We start from the raw sequence: 23,785 nt of genomic DNA, 5'->3' as shown, positions 1-23,785 counted from the left end.
TGCTAATCGTAACTGCAGAAGAATGTCATTTTTGTCATTTGTGACATTTCGGGCTAGGTAGCGACAGGGGCGGATCCAGATTAATTTTAGTGGGGGGGCACAACAGATATTTTGGGGGGCCACTGAAAAGTTGGAAGAAAAAATGAAAGCTGCAACCGACCTCTCGCTTTTACAAAATATTTTTTAGGTTTTTTTGGTGGTTTTTTGGGCTCTTTAACTGAAAAGGAAAGCTGTAATATGACCTTTTCATTTTGGACTGTTAACATTCAAATTATGATGGACTTGTTTCCTTGTTTATGTGAATTACAACATCATCAGCTCAGAAATCTCAAAAATATCTACATATTTGAAGAAAAAGCATATTTTAGGGGCCATTTTTGTTATAGACAAACAGGACCAAATAGTAATTGCAAAGCCAGGGGTAAAAGATTAACTAACAGCAGTCCACGGGTTGTAGACGGTTTAAACCACACTGAAACCAAAAGCTAGAGTAGGTTTGTTGCCTGTACGGCCAGCAGAGAGCAGTGTGTACCCAAATGAAGGATCATCAGGTTTACACACAGTAAAAGGTTTTCTTTAAACATCTGTCTGTTGTGGGATTGTTGATGATGAACCTGTACAGTTCAATCTGTCAAAAAGAAAAGAAAACCTGTTTCTGCAGAACCTTTTTAGGATGTGTACAACTGATGACAAAGCAGATTTTTTTCATTTGACTGAATTTTGCATTCCTTGGCATTGCATTTGCATTCCTCCTTATTTCTTAGTGTTTTTTCTGTACTATATTTCACCTTTTATCCCCTCAAGTTATTGTCCAGTTTGTCAGCATTTTACATGCCCCCCCACCCCCGCCTAAACTCTGACTTTTCAGACATATTAGCTTCACAATATTTGAAGGAGTCATATTAATCTTCAGTAATGGTCAAAAACAGCCAAGCTTTGGTCTGCTTTAGCAAATTTTCCGTATATGGATTAGCAGTACATTTGCAACAATGTAGGGTTTTTGGACAAAAAAAAAGAAACATTGTGATCTCTCAGGAAATCGGTAGTTGTAGTACTGAATCTTTGATCTTTATTGTTATACACATGCTGCTATACACACGAGGAGAGACAGGTATTGATTTTACAGAGAGCCAGAAACCACCTACTGTGGAGTTATCCTGGATACCAGGTCAATAGTGGTCAGAACAGGAAGGCACAGTGTCAAGTTGAAATGGCACAGAAGAGGAGGGGATAAAGACAAAAATAACCACATTACTAAAAAGCAGTGAGAAGTCTAAACCTCTACAAATTCACATGCAAATGCGAGCCCAATTCTTTAAAAATGCAACGTTTGCGCCTATTGCATTGGATGTGTTCCTTCCAATAACACGTACATTACGACAAACCACTTGAATCTAAATAATAATAAATGCATAATCGATACATGGTCATAATATAGTAAATGAACAGTTCAATTGAATATTGCTCAAAAACAACAACAAGATACACTATTTTTTTCCCCAGTATCATGAAGTTTGCGATAGAAAAAAAAGGCTCTGTACATCAGCATCAAAAATCCTGTCTATGGGCTGTGTATTGTTGTATACTGTAGCACTGGTAAGAACAATGATGTCCATTGCAACAAGCAGGCAGCCATATTAATTCAAGGCACATAGATCTCTATGCATGATGCTACACATACAGGACCAAGGTAAGTAAAGGTGTTGCAGCCACACAAACACGTGACCCCTTTTTTGCAGCTACATCACATAAAGCAGACACTGGCATTGCCACGAAAGACTGTACAGAGATCTGCCACATCTACGACAAGCACACTTGCTGTGCCATACTAAGTCAGCATACATGTAGCTGGAGCATCTATGCTTGTTGCAGGCTTTAGCTATCTTTGAGTTCAGCTGTTACGATGTAAATCTGTAGCTCTTATTGATTATCAGTCTTAAATAATGTGCACATTAAATGAGTCTAGTTCAATATCAGGATTTTTTTTTTCTCAATATAATCTGCAAGTGTACAACTTTGGAAGTAACTACACAGGATTCTAGTAGTTATCATACATAGATATCACATTATTTGAAATAATAAAACAGATGTTTTGACATTTAAGACAGCAGATAACTAATCTCATCATACACTTTTGTTATAAGGAATGGATTATAAAGGATTTTGTCAGAGTGCAAAAGCATCTTAAATGTACACACAGATACAGATAAGTCAAATGTTTTCAAAAATAATGCTTAGACCAAATCAATCTGACAGGAAAAACAAGTTCTCAGGTCATTCATGTGTTTCATTAATGAATACGATGTCTAAACACAAACTGTATTTATAAATTCCTCTGAATTTAGTGTCAAGAAATTGATACAACGTAAATTTAAAGTAAGTGTGCTTCAAAGCACCACCATGGCTGGTAGTGAAATATCTCTGGAATCTACGTTACTAGACCACAACTCTGGCCAAGACACGAAACTGAACACCACGTGAAAGTTAATTAAGTCTTTTCAAAGCTGGGGAAACAGTATCATCTTTTTTCAAACATCAGTCATAGAGTAAGGTACCAAAAACATCTTTGCAGCAGTCAAATTTCTTTTATAATGTCGAGAGACAATGATGAAATAAACAGAGTCCTCCCTCTTTCCTTCCTTTCAGGGCCTTTGGCTGGCTCTGATCACACAAGCAGAAGACTGGGCCGGGGCGGAGAAAGGAATGAAGGAACTGGATGATCTTTGTGAAGCAACAATGGGAGGGAAAACCTGGATCAGAGTCAGGGGTTGAGGTGTTCGTCTTCCATATGAAGGCTGCTTGTGGGACACAGGAGAGGCTGGCTGGAACAGTTTGTGCTCTGACTTTTCAGGCTTTCTGAAGACCCTGGTGAGGAAGAATCAGCAGCAACATGAGTCAACATTAAGCATCTTGTCAGATTTTCAGCTAAAGCAGCGATGTGCATAACAATCTCTGTGTTTTCTTGATCAGTGTGGGCTGACAGCGATTTAAAATTTGCTTATAATGGCAAATCCACTGCTCAATATCTGCTGGATCTGTGTTTCTAGACAGCAGTGAATGTATTCACAGAGAAGCAAATTAAGTGAGAGGTCATACATGGAGAAGCGGAGCAGACAGGAAAGCCTACATACCAGTTATTCCTCCATACCAATAGAGCAGGAATCAGGACCTAGAGCTGCCCAAAGTGAAGTGATACAAAGAGACAGGATGGCAGGGAACAGAAGAGGAGTGTTAGGAAACACACAGAAGCACAACAGCATACAGGTTAGAGGGAAAGCACAGGGAAACACAGCTTTAAAGTCTGGGATTGAAGAAGAAAGACACTGAGCTAAAAAGGACCAGAATGAAGATTTAACATGTGGTAAGGAGTCCAAAGTAACCGAGAGGCAGACAGTGCTGTTGATTGTAGGAGGCGAGGCTTTCTCTAAGCTGTCGTACTACAAACTACAGGTCTGTACAAGGCTTAATGCATAAACAGATTACACACACATTGCACATTTTGTTCATTTCCCATTTTAGCATTAAGATGATAATATTTGTACTTTGTCCTTGATAGATGATTTCTCACCTGGCAGTGAGAGGTCTCCTGGCGGGTCGCTCTCCGTTTTGGTCAAGCTGCTGTGTTCGCTGCTGCAGTCCTGCAGGATGTCTCCTCCAGAATGCATCCTGTCCTCTGCATCACCCACGAGAGCAACGAAGTCATCAGAGTCACTCGAACACAATACTTACTGACTGTTCTCTGAGCGCCACATGAGAAAACTCACCGTCATCTGGAGACAGGGATTCTGCCACGTCTTCAGCTGCTGTGGCCTGGAAGAAAAAGGAGGGGAAGTTTGTGTCTGCAGCAGAGTCGTAGTTTAGGCATCAGGTAAACTCTTAGAAAGAGGAGAAACTTGAAGAACCTTTTCAGGTTTGTCATTGTGTTTTTGGAGCTCAAAATAGTTCCTGGGGAATCCCTCAGAAAGTTCTTTCAACTGTTGTTTGTGGAGTTTTGATGGTTCCATTTTGAACTCATTATTATAGTGTGTATTATTAAAATCTAAAACATGAGAAAAAATGTACAAGACAACAATGTAGATGTTCAGACATAAAATACACCTTTTTTGCATTCAAGTAATAGGAACTTTGGCATTAGTGTACAGTCAATTGCACCCAAATCTGCAGATGGAAATTTAGATCCTTATTTATCAGAATAAACAAAGCTTATCTCTAAAACTTTATATCTCCAATATTGCTGAAAAGAGATCTATAATTTAATATTTTTAAAAATAAATGAATAATTTATTGGTAATATATTAGCATGATTATTTTTTTTAGTGATGAGGAAAATTTGCCACTTGATTCATTTGGAACTAAAATAAAGAATAATAATGTCAGCCTTGTTATGCCTTCACCATAAAATGAAACAAACCGATTATATTACACACAAATAAAAAATTAAAATACAAAAGATAAAAAAAAAAAGGTTTAAATTCAAGTGTAAAATGTCAGTTACTGCTAACTCCTTTGGTCTACATTGCATTGTTGATGAAGGTTTTTTCCCCCAAAAGAAAGTTTCCTAAATGTGAACACAGTTCCTTGAGGCTCTGCTTATTTTATCAGAGTACAGAGGAGGCAGCTTACGTCTGTGGGGGCGGGGCTGCTCGACAGAAGCGTGTGCGGTTGAGTGTCTGACATCTCGGACAGCTTCTCTTCATCCTCCTCCTGGATGGGTGAGGATGGAGATCTCAGGGTGCTGGAGAGAGTGAAGGCATGAAAATTAGGAAATGCATCGTAATACAAGTAAAACGGGCCATTCAGTTACTCATAGCGACATGGACCGAGGAAAGGTGCAAAACAGATGACTGATCAAGCCCCGTTGAAAACTATGCTCAAGACTAATTATTCAGGAGGAATGCAGCGGAATTGAATTGAAGTTATATGATGATCAGCGTTGGTTTGTCGGTCAGCAACATTACTCAAAAACAGACTAATGGATTTGGATGAAATTTTAAGGGAAGGTCAGAAATGACACAAGGACCAAGTGATTAGACTTTGGCAGTGATGCGGTTTACAGTCTGGATTCACAGATTTGTTAGAGATTTTTGTATCATTGTGAGATGATAATACACTGTCAGCTGCCTGCTGACAATCACACGATTTAGATCCTACTACAAATCCACCGCAGCAGACTTATCAGGACTTATTCCTCAGAAATGATACAAGGAACAACTGATTAAACTGTGGGGGTGTTTCTGAGTCCCATCAGTTCCACCACCCGCTACATATTTAGGTCACACGATTCGGTATCCGTACATAACGTGCACATGCATAACACACATGCCTGTGCTCAGCCCAACGTCATTTTGTTTATGGGTACATCTATATAAAACGAGCACATTGTGATTTCTGATCATCAATAAATAATGAACAAATGCTGCATTTCTGACAATGCCATTTGGGAATGAACAGCCTTGGTGGAGTACTGTGCTCTGAGTGCTTTTCTTGTTTTAGACATGTTATCAAACTTCCTGCCCTAACTTGATTACTTACAGGTTAACGGTTTTGCATTACCTGTCTGGTGACTTGCTGACTTTGCCTTTCTGCAGACTCCCATCGCTTAAATGCTCCGGAGAGCTCAGCTGTCTGTTTTCACCTCCGAGTCCTCCTGAGAAGTTGATCTCTTCATAGAGGGGGGCAGATGGGATGGCAGGAGAGGCCGACCGCAGACCATTCAGAGCCTCTAACAGCGAGATGGGTTCAAAGCCGGGAGGAACTGAATCTGTGCTCTGAGGCAGGTAACAGACGGAGACCATGTATTTATTGCAGACCTTCATATCAAAATTAAGATATATGTAACCCCATTTCTTGTGCGTAAAACTTACTGAGTGTTCATCGTGGTCCATAGTCTGAGCCAGAACAGGACTGAAGGACACAGGAGAAAGAGCTCCAGGCTTTTTCCTCACAGCTCTGATCTGCAGCAAGGCTCTGAAGGCTGGTTAGAGGAAACCCAGGTAAAATTAATTGCACGCAGAATGTGTAGAAAGGGCGTTTTGACTGCATGAACTTTTTAAATAGTATCATTAAACCTGCTTAAAGAAAAATGATTACAACTATAATTAAAATACTGCTATGCTTCTTACGCAGCCTGCAGATCGGACAGTTGTTGGCCTGGTAACGCAGAGTATCGGCACAGGAGTTGCAGAGACACAGATGTCTGCAGGGTAAGATGAGTGTGTCTCGCAGGTCCGACAGACAAACAACACACTCGTTGCTGTTGTCACTGTTCTCATCATCAGATGGCTAGGGAAAAAAAAACAACAACACAGAAACACTAATTAATTATGAAAGTCACACAAATCAAGCTGACCTTTTCATGTGGGAGGTAATGTTTCCACTGATACCTTCGTTTCTTGGTTGTTTTTGTTCTCAATCCCATAGATCTCCTGCAAGAGGTAGCTCACACGATCCACCTAAAAAGATTAGACATGTTTTTCAGGAAAAGTATTTCCATGTACGAGAGAAATCAAGAGGCAGGGAAAGCAAAATGTATACTAGATTCTCCTCACTGTCTTGTTTCAGCTTCTGGATTATTGAATATTTCTAGAAGAATGATGGCATTGAAACACAAAAGTATTTCACTACTGAGAGTTACCAGACAAGTACTTCATAAAATCCTTTTAGTTTTACATGAAAACATAAAAATCTGAGCGTCTATGTAACCGATTTTTACAAACAAGTCCGACTGAGATATTAGATTTACTGCAGACTCCCAAGGGTCTGAACAGACTTTCAGGGCACAAGTTCTCCAAGATCTGAAGTATGAGGGTCAAAACAGAATGCAGCTGGGGAACTAAAAATACTTCACGTGTAAACTGCTGATCTGCCTGCACTTTTTCACTGATGCTCTGCTGTCAACATCCCAGCTTCAGGTGCACTGTATCAGCAACAGGCTGTATCACACATGTGCTTCAGTCAAAAACTACTAAAAATGAACAAGCTGGACCATAAAACACAAAATGTGCTAAAATACACAATACTCCCAGCCTCAATAAATTGCTATATAATAAAGTTCACATGGGAAGAACATTTCTGAACCTACAATTTGCTTCTGCTTCAGAGGCTTGACGGAGAAACTGCCGTCGACATGCTGGAAATAAAAAGAAACACGTTTTAGTTCATTTGAAAACATTTCACAGATTGCAGTTATTTACTTTTATTCACATGTATACATACTCTTTCGAAGGCGGCCAAAAGCACATGAGCATGTCCAAGGCAATCTTGGGAAAGGAAAAAAAAAAAAACATTACTGCAAATGTTGATCCAGTGTGTATTTAAGCTTACAATTTAATTGCTAGCATTGTCAGTACAAGTGCCGCTCAAATTTAAAAGCCATGCTGTCATGACTGATCTGGCTACCTACCGTCTCCTTCATCAACAACAGCCTGGATTACCATCGGAAACACTCCTCGGTCGAGGTCAAAGTTCAGCTTTAAGGAAGAAGATGCACATATTTATAGGGCTGGCCTGAATAGTGGTTTCTGGCCTCCGGATATTCGGCCCCTATTAAAGACGAATATCCGAATATTCGTTCCGCCCCATAACGTCCGACAGGGGGCGGGGCTTGTGGCGGAGACGGCCCGAATATTCGGATCCATTCGTCTGGTCTCCCGGGTCCAAATTTTGCCTTCGTTTGTCCTCAGTTAAACTGAAGAATTCCCAAACAGCGGAGGTCTTCGGCATCTTGTCTTGTGTTTATGCAACAAAGTAAAGTGTGATGTCAGAGTCCACAGCCACCTGCCCATTCGGGCGGTGGTAACAAACATGAATGGATGAGCCGAGATGAGCCGAACACGGAGGGAAGAGCCGAAGTGGGCCGAAGGCAAAGGGAAGAGACGAGCTCCAAATATTTTTGTCTGGGGGGAGGAGGGGGTGATCACATAAACACATGTGTATATGTTTGTGATCACACGACGGGATGAGCCGATATGAGCCGATGTGGGCCGAAGGCGGAGGGAAGACAGTAACGCTGCATATTCGTTCCGCCCGGTAACGTCTGACCCGGGGGGAGGGGGGCGAATATTTGGATACCAAAATTAATATCCGGATACCGCCGTAGCGAACGAATATTCAGATATTCGGGTCCAGCCCTACATATTTAATCATTCAATTACACACTGCAGGACATGTAACTACTACAGAACATATACATGTGTGTAAAAAGTCAAAGGTTGTGTTGATGTACTGAGTATTAACGTCTGCAGATACTCACATCTTCCTCTTTCCACTCGCTGAAATCTATTTTGAAGGATGGCATGGAGAACTGTTGGCTCACACCTCGCTTGTAGTGCACAGTTTCAGAGGCCATTGATGGGTCCTTTGGGCTGTACCTGCACATATCAAGACAGATAGTAAAAGTCCCAGTTTTAGCACAAACATTATATGCATACTTCTATATTCCAGCACAGAAGAAAAAAAAGACAAAAAGGGCAGTTGGAGGTAGCTGTTATTTCTCAGTTTTAATGAGAAATCAAAAGTAAAATGCTGACATTTAGACATCAGTGTGGAAAACCTAATGGGATCTGTCACCCTTTGATTAATTAATAAATTCATTACTGCCCTCGAACAAAATGAAAAAAAAGAAAACTGAGTAGAACAGTTGCAGTATCTGATCTTTTTGATTTTGGATGTCATCTTCTTAGTTTCATCGTGACACGGCAACTTCAGCACAGACTATTACTTTCATCTTCGTCTAAGTCTTATCTGCAGTATCCATGGTGACTGGTGGTTGCTAAGGACCCATCGTATCTATTCTAGACTTTGTGCTCTGAGGCTTGAATCTCTCCACCCATAAAAGACGGTTTAAATATGTCTGGCACAATAAAATTGGGCGGCTTTGTAGTCGTCGTATCTGTGAAACTGGTGAAAATCTGAACATACAGATGGACGTGATCTATGTTTGTTTGATTCAGACAGGAAGGCATAGGATGTTACAAAGTAACGAATTAAAAGGACAGATAATATTCTGATTGTTTTTGTGCTACAAACAGGTAAAGCTTGGTTGCACAAAAGATATGAGATCAAGTTCTTACACAGCCATCCCATTGGAGAACTCCTCAAATGCCTGGCAGTAGAGGGTGATGGCCACCCGAGCATCAGCATCAAAGGTGAACTCCACACCATACTGGACCTTTGGTTTACCACCTTCCTCCACTGGTGTGTCAGAATCATCTTTATACCTACAATCAAGAGGTTTGAAGAACATTAGGTTGGCACAGTGAACACTCTTTCCCTCTTAATTGCTTTTACTGTGATTTCTACTGCTACAGTGTCACGCTATCTTTACCTGACCAAACGCAAAGAGTCCTTTCTAATATTAACCAGACTCCGGAGGGTTTTCACAGGCTCATGGGGTGCAGGTGTCACATAGGGAAACTAGAGAATCAACAGCAGAACGAATCAGGAGAAAGGTTTAGACACAGTTTGATAAATCCTACTACTGCCGAGAATTGTACAAACGTATCACAGTGGTTTTGAAGCTACGAAAAATACGAAGTGTTGAATTGTGGGTTACAGAAACATCGGTTTCTACCTGCACTGGCCTGTTTCCAAGAAAATTCAGGTCCATGTTTTCCCCGAAAAGGTATCCCTCCGGATGCGGTGTGTCGAATTTCTCTCCACCCATGAAGAAGTGGCTCGCAAAATAATTCCCTGAGGATAAGAGAAAAAAAGACGAATGAGGACAGTGCAAGCAAGAACACACAGAGACATTGTTTAAAGCAGAAAAAGGTGGGTTTGTGCTTGTAAGTAATGAAGTCATTTCAGAGACAGGAGTCTTAACAAAACTATAACCCCCAAAACAACATCAGAATGGCAATGATATTATTATTGTTGTTGTATCTAATGTGTGTCAGCAGATGGAAAATATGAACATTAAAAAGTTTATTAATTGAAAATCAAATGTCTGATGTGTTTTGTGGTTATACACTGACCTATCAATCTCCATACTGTGTCTTAGTTGTCTGAAAATATCTTGATAACAAAGCAAAATGTACTAAAATGATCAGATTAACTTATCTCAAATACAGTTGAGATGGTGCACAGGACAGGAAAATGTATTTTTAAAGTTTGTGATTTTGAATAATGACAAATATTTGTTGACACTGGGATCAAGTCAACTTCTTCACTTCTCGTAGCATCGCTTTAATATGGATGAAACTCTGGTCGTCTGTGGTAATGATATTCATCATAGTGCTGTAATAAATAATTAGCCTGGTTGCTTTAATCTGACAATCCACAGTGGAAACAATTGTCGACACATAACATGACTAAAGGCAATAGACAATATTTTCCGAGTAATGTGTGTTAACTAGGCAGTTAACTGTGAATTGTATATACGCTCATACATGTTTACAATCATTGTCTTACCACGAAGCTGGTGAATATTGACAGAAATGACAGTAAACGCCGACTAGCCAAGGAGTGCTCCGGTTTAGAGGACCCGTGATTATCAGAATTTAAGACGAGACACAATGCCGATCACTTACCAGACTTCGGTGGAAATCGATAGGCCGAGTTGGCCTGGATATCGATGTCCTCAACACCAGCGATTCTGCGACTCAGAATGGACCCCATCTTTCTCTGCTGGATCGCCGATGTTAGCTACAGCTAGCGAAGCAGCTAACTGCGCGTCAGCACCTCGGACTACCACCGCTGCCTTCAGCCGAGACGAAACGCCAAAACAAATGTAACACCAACCAGAAAGAAGTGCGCCGGTTAGTCTGACATTTCAGACGCTCGGTTTATCGGTGGCTGGGCTGCGAAGCAGGAAACGGATCGAGGCGAGCTGTTGTTTTGCCAGAGCCGTGCTAACCGAGCAGGGAGGCGGCCTGATTGGCTGTCTGCTAACGTCTCCACACAGTCAGGGCGTTCGCTGTGAGAACAGGAGCCGCCCGCAGGGAAGAGCGGAGCTAATGAGGTCAGGTCAGGGAGGCAGGCGGGGAAAGGCATAGATAAGGGGAAAGGCATATGTCTATGGGGAAAGGGGTCAACGCAGGGGCGGCTGCTGCATCCCTCTACAGAAAATAACAGTGGAGCGAAACCAGAAGCCCTCATGTATAAATTAAACAAATCAAACGAAGTTATTTTATTTTATTTAAATATTTTTTATTATTTTTCTTTACTCTGTAGCATGCTTTTAAAGAACCTAGGTTGACCTGTGCTACACAAACAGACCAAAACTAAAACATAGATAATAACTTGTAAGATTTACTTTTAATATAAAATAATTACAAACTACAAAGGTAAAAAGATACAAAGCATGTAGATTCAAAATCTAAAATAAAAATAACTGTAAAAAACTAAGAAGGAAAACTATAAGGACAGCAATTCGAAATACCAGCTTCAACAATATTATTATTATTATTATTAATAATAATAATAATAATAATACTAAGAAGAAGAAGAAGAAGAATAGCATTATTATTAACATTATTTAAAATTAAGAGCAACCAAAAGCCATTCAAAATATTTATGCCTTGAGATCTTCTTAAAAAATGCAGTAGAGAAGTACTATTTAATTGAAAGATGAAGGCTAGACCAAAGCTTTGGAACAGGGTGTGAAACTCATTTTGGTCCAGGGGCCGCATACAGCCTAATTTGATCTCAAATGGGCCAGACCAGTAAACTAACAGCATAATTACCGAGAAGTAACAATAAGTCTAAGTTTTTCCAATGTTTTAGTGCTAAGGAGAACAAGTATATTAGAAAAATCTATATATATAATGAACTGTCCTTTTACAAATTAGATTAGAAACAACCAGAGATTAAAGTAAGTGTAATTTCAACAACATTATGATTCAGTTTAACATTTATTTGTGTGCATTGTGCATTACAACTGATCACAGTGATTGTACAATGGCACAACATACACTGCTCAAAAAAATTAAAGGAACACTTTTTAATCTAAGTACTGCATCAAGTCAGTCAAACATGTGGGATACTGATCTGGTCAAGTAAGTAACTGAGGAGGTTTTTAGTCAGTTTCAGCTGCTTTGGTGTTCATAAAATTAACAACAGGTGCACTAGAGGGGTAACAATGAGAAAACCCGCAAAACAGGAATGAGTTTACAGGTGAAGGCCACTGACATTTTTTTTCCTTCCTAATGTTTTCTGACTGTTTTTCACTAGTTTTGCATTTGGCTAGGGTCAGAGTCACTTCTGGTAGCATGAGGCGATACCTGGACCCTACAGAGGTTCCACAGACAGTCCAACTCCTCCAGGATGGCACATCAATGTGTGCCATTACCAGAAGGTTTGCTGTGTCTCCCAGCACAGTCTCAGAGGATGGAGGAGATTCCAGGAGACAGGCAGTTTGTTTAGGAGAGCTGGATAGGACTGTAGAAGGTCCTTAACCCATCAGCAGGACAGGTATCTGCTCCTTTGTGCAATGAGGAACAGGATGAGCACTGCAATAGCTCTACAAAATGACCTCCAGCAGACCACTGGTGTGAATGTCTCTGACCAAACAATCAGAAAGAGATTTAATGAGGGTAGTCTGAGGGCCCAGCGTCCTCTAGTGGGCCCTGTGCTCACTGATCGGCACCGTGGAGCTCGGTTGACATTTGCCATAGAACACAGGAATTGGCAGATCCACCACTAGCGCCCTGTGCTTTTCACAGATGAGAGCAGGTTCACCCTGAGCACGTGACAGACATGAAAAGGTCTGGAGAAGCCGTGGAGAACGTTATGCTGCCTGTACCATTGTTCAGCATGACTGGTTTGATGGTGGGTCAATGATGGTGTGGGGAGGCATATCCATGGAGGGACACACAGACCTCTACAGGCTGGACAATGGTGCTCTGACTGCCATTAGGTATCAGGATGAAATCCTTTGACCCATTGTCAGACCCTACATTGGTGCAGTGGTTCTGGATTCCTTCTGGTGCACGACAATGCCGGGCCTTATGTGGTAAGAGAACTCATGCAGTTCCTGGAGGATGAAGGAACTGATACCATTAGCTGGCCCCAACACTCACCTGACCTGAATCCAATAGAACACCTTTGGAACATTATGTTTTGTTCCATCCGACACCATCAGGTTGCTCCTCAGACTGTCCAGGAGCTCAGTGACGCCCTGGTTCAGATCTGGGAGGAGATACCCCAGGACACCATCTGTCGTCTCATTCAGAGCTTGTCCCGACATTGTCAGGCTGCATACAAGCACATGGAGGCCATACAAACTACTGAATACCATTTTGAGTTGCTGCCAAGGAATTTCAGAAAGATGGACCAGCCTGCCACATCAGTTTTTCACTTTGATTTTGGGGTGTCTTGAATTTTGCCCTCCTGGGAGTTGATAATTTTCATTTCCATCAAACAATGTGGCATCTTTTCATTCCTAACACATTATCCAGTCCATATCAATGTAAATATCCAGTTCGTTTTCCCCCCACATTGAAATATGATTTTTTTTAAATGTTTTCCCTTAATATTTTTGAGCAGTGTATTTAGTCTAAGGTATGTGTAACTGAAAAACATAGTCCTGGATTGAAAAAAAAAAAAAACTTATCAAGTTATAGGAATTTTTTGAAGTCCGTTTTCCACATCCGGAAAGTAATTGTGAACACCTAAATTAACTCTGCATACCTTTAAATCTTAAGTAGCAGCTATTTTATACAGACAGTTAAGAAAGTAAAGTTGTCACCTGAATGTATATGTAAAATATACATAAAAAACTACATTAGGGTGACCATACGTCCTCTTTTGCCCGGACATGTCCTCTTTTGAGAGGCTGTCCGGCCCATAGACATAATAAAGAGTAGATGCCGCATCGACTGCTACTGCCTATTGGGGCTGACGAGCGGTGGGGCCGCCATCTTGGTCCGGTCATCCGCTCCACTCAGCGCTGTTTGACAGCGCATTTAATCCATCTTAACTCTGAATATTAAACTGATTTTCACGCGTTTTTAATTTTAATTTTTTTGCTGCAAACGTCATACATGTAGCTATGATACAGGACAAATGGCTCGGTGTATTTTAATATTCATAGCGGGAATAATAGATAATAATAATAATAGTTAATAGAATATTCTGATATTAAGCTCGACTGTAGACAGGTATTTTGCAAACATTGTAAACACACACACACTAATATATGTTAGAGAAGCAGATAATGGCAGTAAAGTCAATTATTTTAATAATTTGAAGAGACAATATATGATTACACTATATATACATATATAAACAAAATACTGACTAATGAACACATATTTCTATATAAAACAATAGATAGAAGTGATATAAATCATAGATGGAGTATCAACATCATTCACATATATATATATATATATATATATATATAATAGATAAAAGTTATATATTAGAGAAAATTATTATATAAATCACATATAGACTATCAATATAATTCATACATATATATTAAAAAAGATATGTCTCCAGAGAGGTCCCACCGCCGCCGGTTACCAGTCCAGCTCCTGGAGGCTCCCCGTCGGTCCAGCTGCCGGTTTACAGCCCGGCCTCCGGAGGCTTCCCATCGGTCCAGCTGCCAGTTCCCAGCCTGGCCTCCAGAAGGTCCCTGTCGGCCCGGCCATCAGTTCCCTGTCCAACCCCCGGGCCGTCCTCCGGAGCGGTCCCTTCAGCCTGTCCGGTTCCAGCCTGTCCGGCCCCGGCCTGTCCATCCCTCGGGCCGCCCCCCGGAGCTGTTCCTCCTGCGAATCACTGCCTTTTGTCATGACGCCCTGCCGGTACCCCGACCAGCCCTGTGTGCGCCAGGAGGCGCAACTCGAGGGGGGTTACTGTCACGCCCCCTCCTGCTCCTGTGCTCTGGCTCGTCACACTAATGACAAGCGGCACTGATTAACAATCAGCACAGCATAAGAGCCTGGCTTTCTCCTCTGCTCCCCTAGTTCATTGCAAACTGCACTCCGCTCTCTACAAGCTGCACCCTGCTTCACGCATGTCACTCCCTGGACTCTGTTCCCCTTGGATTACCTCGTCTGCCTCTCACCCCGGAACCCCGCGTCTGTTCGTCTGCTCTGCTGTCCCCGCCACATCCACCATCGGATCCCTCAGCTCAGCCTCCCACCTCGTCTCCCGTTCCCTGGACATTGAGTTTCCTCTTCCCCTCTGTTTAGTTTAAGTTTAGTTTCCATCGCGGCCGAGTGCCGTTGTTTTTAGTTTCAGTTTAGAGCCCCGTTCTGTTCATTCCCCGCGCCTCCTGTTTGATTCTTTATTTTTACATATTAAACCTCATTATTAATCCACCCTTCTGCCTGCTGCTTGGGTTCAAACCGCCTAAATCATAACACACACTGCAAATCGATTATTTCAAATTGCATGTCAGAGGGCACATCAGAAGCTTCAACTCTAGGTGAGCAAAAAACTGCAAATTCTGTCTCAAGTTCGCTAAAGACCTGAAACCGTTTCTCAAACTCCCACAGCAATCCCGTCATCTTGTCTTTGTACTGGCTCATGTCAGCATTGACGCTGGCTGTGCATACATCTCTTAAACAGGGGCAATGAGTAGCGTCACAGCTTGCAAGCTGCGTCTCTCACAATGCGAGCTTCAACTTGAATGCACGTATGCTATCATAACACTGGGTAATCTTTTTTTTGCGCCCTTGTAACATTTTGTTCAGATTATTCAAGTGCTCTGTAACATCAACTATAAATGCAAGGTCCTGCGGCCATTGTGGGCTTTGTAATTCCACAACAGGTTTACCTTTTTTCTCCGTGAACTGTCCGATGTCCCACGAAGATCAAAGAAGCGCTTTAGCACAGCACCTCGGCTTAGCCACCAAACTTCAGTGTGGTACGCAGGCCATGGGTGATGTTACTGTCACTGAGAAGGCAGTCAAACTGATACAGTGGAATGTCCAAAAACAACTCCCTCCATTTGCGGCTTTGACTTTGTCTTTAAACTTTGCCACAACATCCGCCTTTTTCCCGATCACTGATGGTGCATCAGGTACCTGGTCAACTCACTCCCCGGTTAACTCACTCCCTGGTCAACTCTCTCCCTGGTTAGGTTTAGGGTATTTCAGCTTTCAGTGTAAAAGGATATCATCCATGGATTTCAGCTACTTATAGGTAAGTAACCTAAGCATATGGGGAGTGAGTTGACCAGTATCTGTGCACCATCTGTATCCAGGCTGACAGCACGACCAGTCCATTCCGACCCTGTCCAGCGACCAACGACAGCACAGAAAATGTCCTCGGCTGTTACGGTGTCTAACATCGGCCCCGACTCAAGAAACTCCTCTGTGACATTCAAAGTCTTGTCAACTCCACGAATGAATATGACCAGCTGAGCGACAACTGTAATATCAGTGCTCTCATCTGTTGCAACAGAAAATGCCAGAAATGACTCCACTTTGCCTTACGATTTCTGCAGCCTTCAGCCTGCAAGTTTTAACAAACTCCCCCTTGGAGTACGGCTTTGATGCTAACGCTGTTTTGCTAGCAGTTAGGTAGCTGGCTTTCACTGCAGCATCGCTGACCTCACGGCTCCGGGTGAAAACAGATTGCCATTTCCTCGAACCCGCCAACAATTCATTTATCTTCTGTCTTCTCAGTTGTCCTTGCAAGCTGTTGTATTTTTTCGCCATGTCGAGTCTCATAGTGGCGCCAAAGATTAAATTCCTTGCTTGCATGCACACAGGTTTGTCATTCACCTCAGTGAACGAACGGGAAGTGGTCCATTTGTCTCGGAAAATCCTACACTCGATGTCCACTTTATTCTTTGTTGACAAAGACGTCTTGCTGATGAGCGTGCCAGGGCCAGCAGAAAAGCAGGTAAAATCCCAATGGACAAAATGCCACTGACAGACCCGGATGCCGTTACTGCTGCCACCTGCCGCGAGTGCCGAGTCGCGGTGCTGCGTCACACCGTCCGCTCCGAATGAGACAGAGCGCCCCCAGCAGGCAATGTGGGAGCTGCAGTTTGATCAAACAAATGCAGTAGTAATGTAGGTCATAGTTTTGTTTTTTAAAAATATTTTTGGATATAGATGTATTCCACGGGCCGAGTCGGACCATACGTGTGTCCCCTTTCGCACACAGATTGAGAAGATTACTTGTAATGTATACTGTGTGCCCGTAGAATACATGTGGGCAGGCACACCTGTGCTCTAATCATGGTGTCCAATCAGCATCTTGATATGGCACACCTGTGACTGTGAGGTGGGATGGATTATCTCAGTAAAGGAGAAGTGCTCACTATCACAGATTTAGGGACAAGGTACGTTTTATCCGTTTGTTTCCTGGCTATAAAACACACAAGCAGAAACAAAAAATCAAGCCGTTTTTTCGTTTTTAACAAAAAACAAAAAAAACAGGAAACGGTTCGTTTTTCGTTTTTTCGTTTTCACCCCCAAAATGAAAATACGACTCCATATTTCGTTTCATTGGTGGGCGGGGCTTCGGAGCCCACCGGTGCACAGTAAAGCTCCTGCCCATCACAATAAAGCTCTTGCGCTGGCATTCACAGACAGACTGACTTTCATTGTATTGCTTGCCCCCACTGCACTTCCCCTAACTCTAAATCAAAGCAAGTCGTGTACACAGTAATGACAGTCATAACCAGTGGTGTAGTCTAGTTTTTTCTAGTGGGGATACTCCAACCTCATAAACCAAAGCCAGGTCAGGTTCTCATATATGTGCGCGTGCACTCACATGTCCACGCGTACACACGCACACACGCACACACACACACACACACACAGCAGCAGCTCCTTTATTTCAAACTACCAATTAGATACTTATAGACATTATAGCGTCAGCAGCTCCTCCTCCTGCCATCAGGTAGAGCTGATGTTTCCTTTTCATCAGGTAGACCTGATGTTTCCTCTTCATCAGGTAGAGCTGATGTTTCCTCTTCATCAGGTAGACCTGATGTTTCCTCTTCATCAGGTAGACCTGATGTTTCCTCTTCATCAGGCTCCCTTTCCTAAACGTTAACCTTAGCTCCAGCTGTAGTGTTCCCTAAAGCGGCAGTATTCACAGGACAAGCAACAGGCTTATTAAAACACTGAAATAGTTTCATTTAGCTTTGCTTTCTTTTTCTTATTTTTTCTCCACTGACTGATGTTGGGTCATTAGAAGTTCTAGACTCATGTCCCTCTTCTTCTAAGCCAGGGGTATTCAGCTAAAATTCAGAGGTCCAGTCAGCAAAGGTCCAGAACATCATAATGTCTAACTTGAGTTACTGTGATATATGCTGATGTAACCTGGTAGTTTTATTAGAGTCTGCCTGTAATCAAATACTGACCGTCAAATAAATACAGTACGGTTCAAAAACATTTTGACATTTATTAATAAATAACTTATATGTAACTGTATATCTTAGAATAAAGTGCAGAACTTAAAAAAGCATGACTGAACAACCTGAATCAACTTCTATACATCTTTTACAATACCTAAATCTCATAAATGTAAACATTTGAACACTTTTACATTTTTGTCTGTCTCATATCACTCCCCTAATATCTCTGCAGCTTAATGGGAGAACTGAGCTGCTGCTTGTTCGAGCCGTTCTCAAAACATATTTTGATTATGTTCATAGTTGAGAAAGCTGCCTTACAGCTGTTTGCTGAGCCAAACATGGTCAGCATGTGACCACAGTCTGTCCTCTAGAGATGTATAAGGCACAAAAGATACGACTCTCAGAGCCGATGCTTTGTAGTGAATCTGAAGAGCCGACTCCTAACGTATTTAATGGAGTATGGAGTTTAACACTGTCCTAGCAGAAAACATGTTACTGGATCCTAGATTAAAGAAGCTTGCCTTCATTGACAACAGAGCTGTTGATGAAACACTTCAGAGAATAAGAGCAGCAGTCTGACACCTCCACCATTAGAGGACAAAGTGGACGAGGAACCTCAAACTTCTGCTGTGTGGAGGCTCTTTGATGGAAGAGCTACAGGAGATGATTCAGGAGAAATCCTACAGCTGACGTTGTAATGGAGGATCATATCTAGAGGAAGCCCTCATCCAACCGGTAGACGACCCACTGAGCTGGAGCAGGACAAGGCCTCAGTCTGCCCCACCTGGTGAAGGTGATGGAGGAGAGACAACTTCTTCCATCTGAGAGAATCTTCTCAAAAACACGGCAGATATTCACTGAAAGAAGAAATGTATCAGCCCATCCAAGCTCAGCCATCTGATTTTTCTGAATGTCAGCCTGCTCTGAGGACATTTATACTGTTTGAATACTGAGTCTGGTTCTGTTTCTGTTCTGGTTCTGTGGGTTCATGTGCAGAGTTTTGTTCATTTGTTTTTTGTGCAAAAAAGTTTGGTTGAAATAATAAACAAAAGCAAGAATACCTGTTTTTGTAACAGAGCAAATGTACAAAATGAGTCAATTATAAGGCTTCTCATAAAAACACTGAATGAAAAAGAGTTTGTCAGAACACAAACGATTCATATTTGCCAGGTTAGGATAAAATATGAGGCTACAAAGAATAATAAATTAGGAGCCATTTGGGAGCCGAAAGAACTGGCTTTTCTTTGGAAGCAGTGCCAAAAGCTCTCTAAAAAAGAGCCGAACTTCCATCACTACTGTCCTCTTTGTCCCTCATCTCTCAGCTGCTTTTTGAAGGCAGAGCTGCGATGCGATTCAGCGACGTCATTGGCTGAGTAGCGTCACGTGGGATGCCTGAACTCGTACATAATTGGTCTGTGCGTTTCTGAGCCGATAGACCAATGATAAACACTGGAAAGTTGCACCGGTAAAATAGAAGCAACCTGTCAAATTTACACCCGTATAGACGGCGTCTGGGTCCGGATCCGGACCGCGGTCGGCCTTTAGTGAGCCCTGTTCTCAGCCAGACACCTTCCCCTGTCCCATACAGCTTCACCGCTTCCTGACACAGAGAAAAATGAACGTTATGTCAAAAAAACATACTAATACATGTGTTTGCGCATTTTAAGTGGTTATATGGAAATTCGGACCGTATCTTTTGTGCCTTATACATCTCTAGAGGACAGACTGTGGTCACATGCTGACCATGTTTGGCTCAGCAAACAGCGGTAAGGCAGCTTTCTCAACTATGAACATAATCAAAATATGTTTTGAGAACGGCTCGAACAAGCAGCAGCTCAGTTCTCCCATTAAGCTGCAGAGATATTAGGGGAGTGATATGAGACAGACAAAAATGTAAAAGTGTTCAAATGTTTACATTTATGAGATTTAGGTATTGTAAAAGATGTATAGAAGTTGATTCAGGTTGTTCAGTCATGCTTTTTTAAGTTCTGCACTTTATTCTAAGATATACAGTTACATATAAGTTATTTATTAATAAATGTCAAAATATTTTTGAACCGTACTGAATTTATTTGACGGTCAGTTTTTGATTACAGGCAGACTCTAATAAAACTACCAGGTTACATCAGCATATATCACAGTAACTCAAGTTAGACATTATGATGTTCTGGACCTTTGCTGACTGGACCTCTCTGAATTTTAGCTGAATACCCCTGGCTTAGAAGAAGAGGGACATGAGTCTAGAACTTCTAATGTCCCAACATCAGTCAGTGGAGAAAAAATAAGAAAAGAAAGCAAAGCTAAATGAAACTATTTCAGTGTTTTAATAAGCCTGTTGCTTGTCCTGTGAATACTGCCGCTTTAGGGAACACTACAGCTGGAGCTAAGGTTAACGTTTAGGAAAGGGAGCCTGATGAAGAGGAAACATCAGGTCTACCTGATGAAGAGGAAACATCAGGTCTACCTGATGAAGAGGAAACATCAGCTCTACCTGATGAAGAGGAAACATCAGGTCTACCTGATGAAGAGGAAACATCAGCTCTACCTGATGAAGAGGAAACATCAGCTCTACCTGATGGCAGGAGGAGGAGCTGCTGACGCTATAATGTCTTTAAGTATCTATTTGGTAGTTTGAAATAAAGGAGCTGCTGCTGCTGCTGCTGTGTGTGTGTGTGTGTGTGTGTGTGTGTGTGTGTATCTGTGTGCGCGCGCGCGCGCGTGGACATGTGAGTGCACGCGCACATATATGAGAACCTGACCTGGCTTTGGTTTATGAGGTTGGAGTATTCCCACTAGAAAAAACTAGACTACACCACTGGTTATGACTGTCATTACTGTGTACACGACTTGCTTTGATTTAGAGTTAGGGGAAGTGCAGTGGGGGCAAGCAATACAATGAAAGTCAGTCTGTCTGTGAATGCCAGCGCAAGAGCTTTATTGTGATGGGCAGGAGCTTTACTGTGCACTGGCAGGCTCCAAAGCCCCGCCCACCAATGAAACGGAATATGGAGTCGTATTTTCGTTTTGGGGGTGAAAACGAAAAAACGAACCGTTTCCTGTTGTTTTTGTTTTTTTGTTCAAAACGAAAAAACGAACAAACGAACCGTTTCCTGTTTTTTTGTTTTTTGCTCAAAACGAAAAAACGAAAAAACGGCTTGATTTTTTGTTTCTGCTTGTGTGTTTTATAGCCAGGAAACAAACGGATAAAACGTACCTTGTCCATTTAGACAGATTTGTGAACAATATTTGACAGAAATGGTGATATTGTGTATGTGGAAAAAAATTTAGATCTTGGAGTTCATCTCGTAAAGAAATGGGAGCAAAAACAAAAGTCATCTGATTGGTCGATTTGTTCTTATCTGACCAATTTCTCATTGGTTGGACAATTGCCAGCTTTATTTTCACAAGGAGAAAAATGCTAGATCATGAGCCTTCCTTGATGTCTCCCTTATTCTTGGTGGCAGAAACATTTTTAGACAGACATTTTTATAGCTTTAGGAAGTATTACCTTACTCATGGTACCCTTTACTCTGACATGGTTGCCTCTGGCCGATCTGCTGGAAAACATCTACCAGCATTTAACCACCACCATGTTGGTCTGTGGGTGTGGTGTTCTTGGGACTGAATGCTTCTCCTTTTTTTTTTCTCCAAATAAGAACCATGTCCCAGGTGTCAGAACAACTCGATTAATTTTTGTCCCATCTGATCACAGATATTTTTTTTGTTGCCTTTCTGAGCTTGTCTAGGAGACATGGGGTCCTGTTTGATCATCTTCAATGAACACCAACCTTGTGCAATGTCCCTTGGGAGCCAGAATTGCTCAGATTCATCAGGGTGGCTTTAGTGGTGCTCCTTGGAGTTTTCCTAGCTCTAAAACTACTACCCTTGCCAGTGCTTTATAGGATTTTTTACAGTGTGAAACTCCCTGTACTCTTTGATTTTGCTTTGCACTGTGACCACTGTGACCTGAAAACACGTGAATATGACCTTATAACCTTTCCTGATTTTGTGAGCAGCCACAATGTACAACCCTCATAAAGAGTCAAATGAAGCACTTTGGTTTTAACTCAGGTTTACACCTGACTATAGGACAACTGCAATACCTCCCAAGATGTAGTTGATCAGAACGCTTTAAAATATAGGGGAAATTATCAGAACAAATTGTTAATTTACAGAAACTATTTGCAGCAATGCCAAGGAGAATAAATCATTTTGGATGTGGCATTTCTGGTTAAAAATGTAAACAATGAAGCAATACTTTATCTCATGATATTTTTAGATTGCTCACTTTATTTCTTAAAGTAATCACCGAAAATTACAATATATTGTATGTCTGCATTAACACTAGTTCGACTGATTTATTAGTGCAGTTCTTCAATATAACCACCAGGGAGCAGTAATCAGCTATGATTCAAATCAACAACGTGTCACAATCAATTCACCTGGCATACCAACAACTTTTAAAAATAAAATATTTTTATGTTTTCATGTCAATATTTTTTACCTTGAATGTATTTTTTTTACAAAGTCCTTGAATGCATTTTTTTTAAATGGCGTGCATCAATATGAGAGAATATGACGTAATATTTAATTGGAATAACATATCTTAAGTTTTATTGCCTTTGCTTTTAGAGTTATTTATGTATAGTCTTAGGACAAGGTACGTTTTATCCGTTTGATTCCCGGCTATAAAAGACACAAGCAGAAACAAAAAATCAAGCCGTTTTTTCATTTTTTCGTTTTGAGCAAAAAACAAAAAAAGCAGGAAACGGTTCGTTTTTTCGTTTTTTCGTTTTGAACAAAAAACAAAAAAACAGGAAACGGTTCGTTTTTTCGTTTTTTCGTTTTCACCCCCAAAATGAAAATATGACTCCATATTCGTTTCATTGGTGGGCGGGGCTTCGGAGCCTGCCGGTGCACAATAAGCTCCTGCCCATCACAATAAAGCTCTTGCGCTGGCATTCATAGACAGACTGGCTTTCATTGTATTGCCTGCCCCCACTGCACTTCCCCTAACTCTAAATCAAAGCAAGTCGTGTACACAGTAATGACAGTCATAACCAGTGGTGTAGTCTAGTTTTTTCTGCTGGTTATACTCCAACCTCATAACCAAAGCCAGGTCAGGTTCTCATATATGTGCGCGTGCACTCACATGTCCGCGCACACACACACACACACACACACACACACACACACACACACACACACACACACACACACACACACACACACACACACACACACACACACGCAGCAGCAGCAGCAGCAGCAGCTCCTTTATTTCAAACTACCAATTAGATACTTATAGACATTATAGCGTCAGCAGCTCCTCCTCCTGCCATCAGGTAGAGCTGATGTTTCCTCTTCATCAGGTAGACCTGATGTTTCCTCTTCATCAGGCTCCCTTTCCTAAACTTTAACCTTATCTCCAGCTGTAGTGTTCCCTAAAGCGGCAGTATTCACAGGACAAGCAACAGGCTTATTAAAACACGGAAATGGTTTCATTTAGCTTTGCTTTCTTTT

General features: G+C 41.6%; 2 protein-coding genes across 5 annotated transcripts in view; both read right to left on the bottom strand.

Moving 5' to 3' along the window:
• Positions 1 to 1,046: 1,046 nt before the first annotated feature.
• mgrn1b (mahogunin, ring finger 1b) lies at positions 1,047 to 10,907 on the bottom strand. Of its 4 annotated transcripts, XM_022207277.2 has the most exons (17): positions 10,527 to 10,905; positions 9,572 to 9,690; positions 9,326 to 9,414; positions 9,072 to 9,218; positions 8,252 to 8,369; positions 7,403 to 7,469; positions 7,216 to 7,259; positions 7,082 to 7,129; positions 6,384 to 6,452; positions 6,123 to 6,282; positions 5,865 to 5,974; positions 5,554 to 5,768; positions 4,624 to 4,735; positions 3,765 to 3,810; positions 3,569 to 3,673; positions 3,132 to 3,175; positions 1,047 to 2,865 (listed from the first exon to the last, which is right to left on the bottom strand). In XM_022207277.2, the coding sequence occupies exons 1-16, from the start codon at positions 10,612 to 10,614 to the stop codon at positions 3,135 to 3,137; spliced, it is 1,578 nt and encodes a 525-aa protein (XP_022062969.1). In that variant the 5' UTR covers positions 10,615 to 10,905; the 3' UTR covers positions 1,047 to 2,865; positions 3,132 to 3,134. The 4 variants fall into 4 exon arrangements, with proteins under 4 accessions (XP_022062969.1, XP_022062967.1, XP_022062968.1 ...); XM_022207275.2 differs by having other exon boundaries at positions 5,554 to 5,974; positions 10,527 to 10,907; XM_022207276.2 differs by lacking the exon at positions 3,132 to 3,175 and having other exon boundaries at positions 10,527 to 10,906.
• Positions 2,794 to 23,785, bottom strand: part of LOC127530217 (E3 ubiquitin-protein ligase MGRN1-like) — a 32,942-nt gene continuing 11,950 nt past the window's right edge. Inside the window, 1 exon segment of the mRNA XM_051941234.1 lies at positions 2,794 to 2,865. The gene's annotated coding sequence lies outside the window, so the exon portion shown is untranslated.

Source organism: Acanthochromis polyacanthus, chromosome 21 (genome assembly GCF_021347895.1).
Source record: "Acanthochromis polyacanthus isolate Apoly-LR-REF ecotype Palm Island chromosome 21, KAUST_Apoly_ChrSc, whole genome shotgun sequence".
In the NCBI taxonomy this organism is placed as follows: domain Eukaryota; kingdom Metazoa; phylum Chordata; class Actinopteri; family Pomacentridae; genus Acanthochromis; species Acanthochromis polyacanthus.
Note: the sequence above shows the minus strand (reverse complement) of the source record. Positions and strands in the feature narration are given on the sequence as shown.

Coding starts and splice junctions, on each gene's coding strand:
- mgrn1b (XM_022207274.2), bottom strand. CDS start 10,614: ATGGGGTCCATTCTGAGTCGCAGAATCGCTGGTGTTGAGGACATCGAT. Junction 7,470..8,251: donor GCGAGTGGAAAGAGGAAGAT/GTGAGTATCTGC, acceptor TCTTCCTTAAAG/CTGAACTTTGACCTCGACCG. Junction 7,260..7,402: donor TGTTGTTGATGAAGGAGACG/GTAGGTAGCCAG, acceptor TCCTTTCCCAAG/ATTGCCTTGGACATGCTCAT.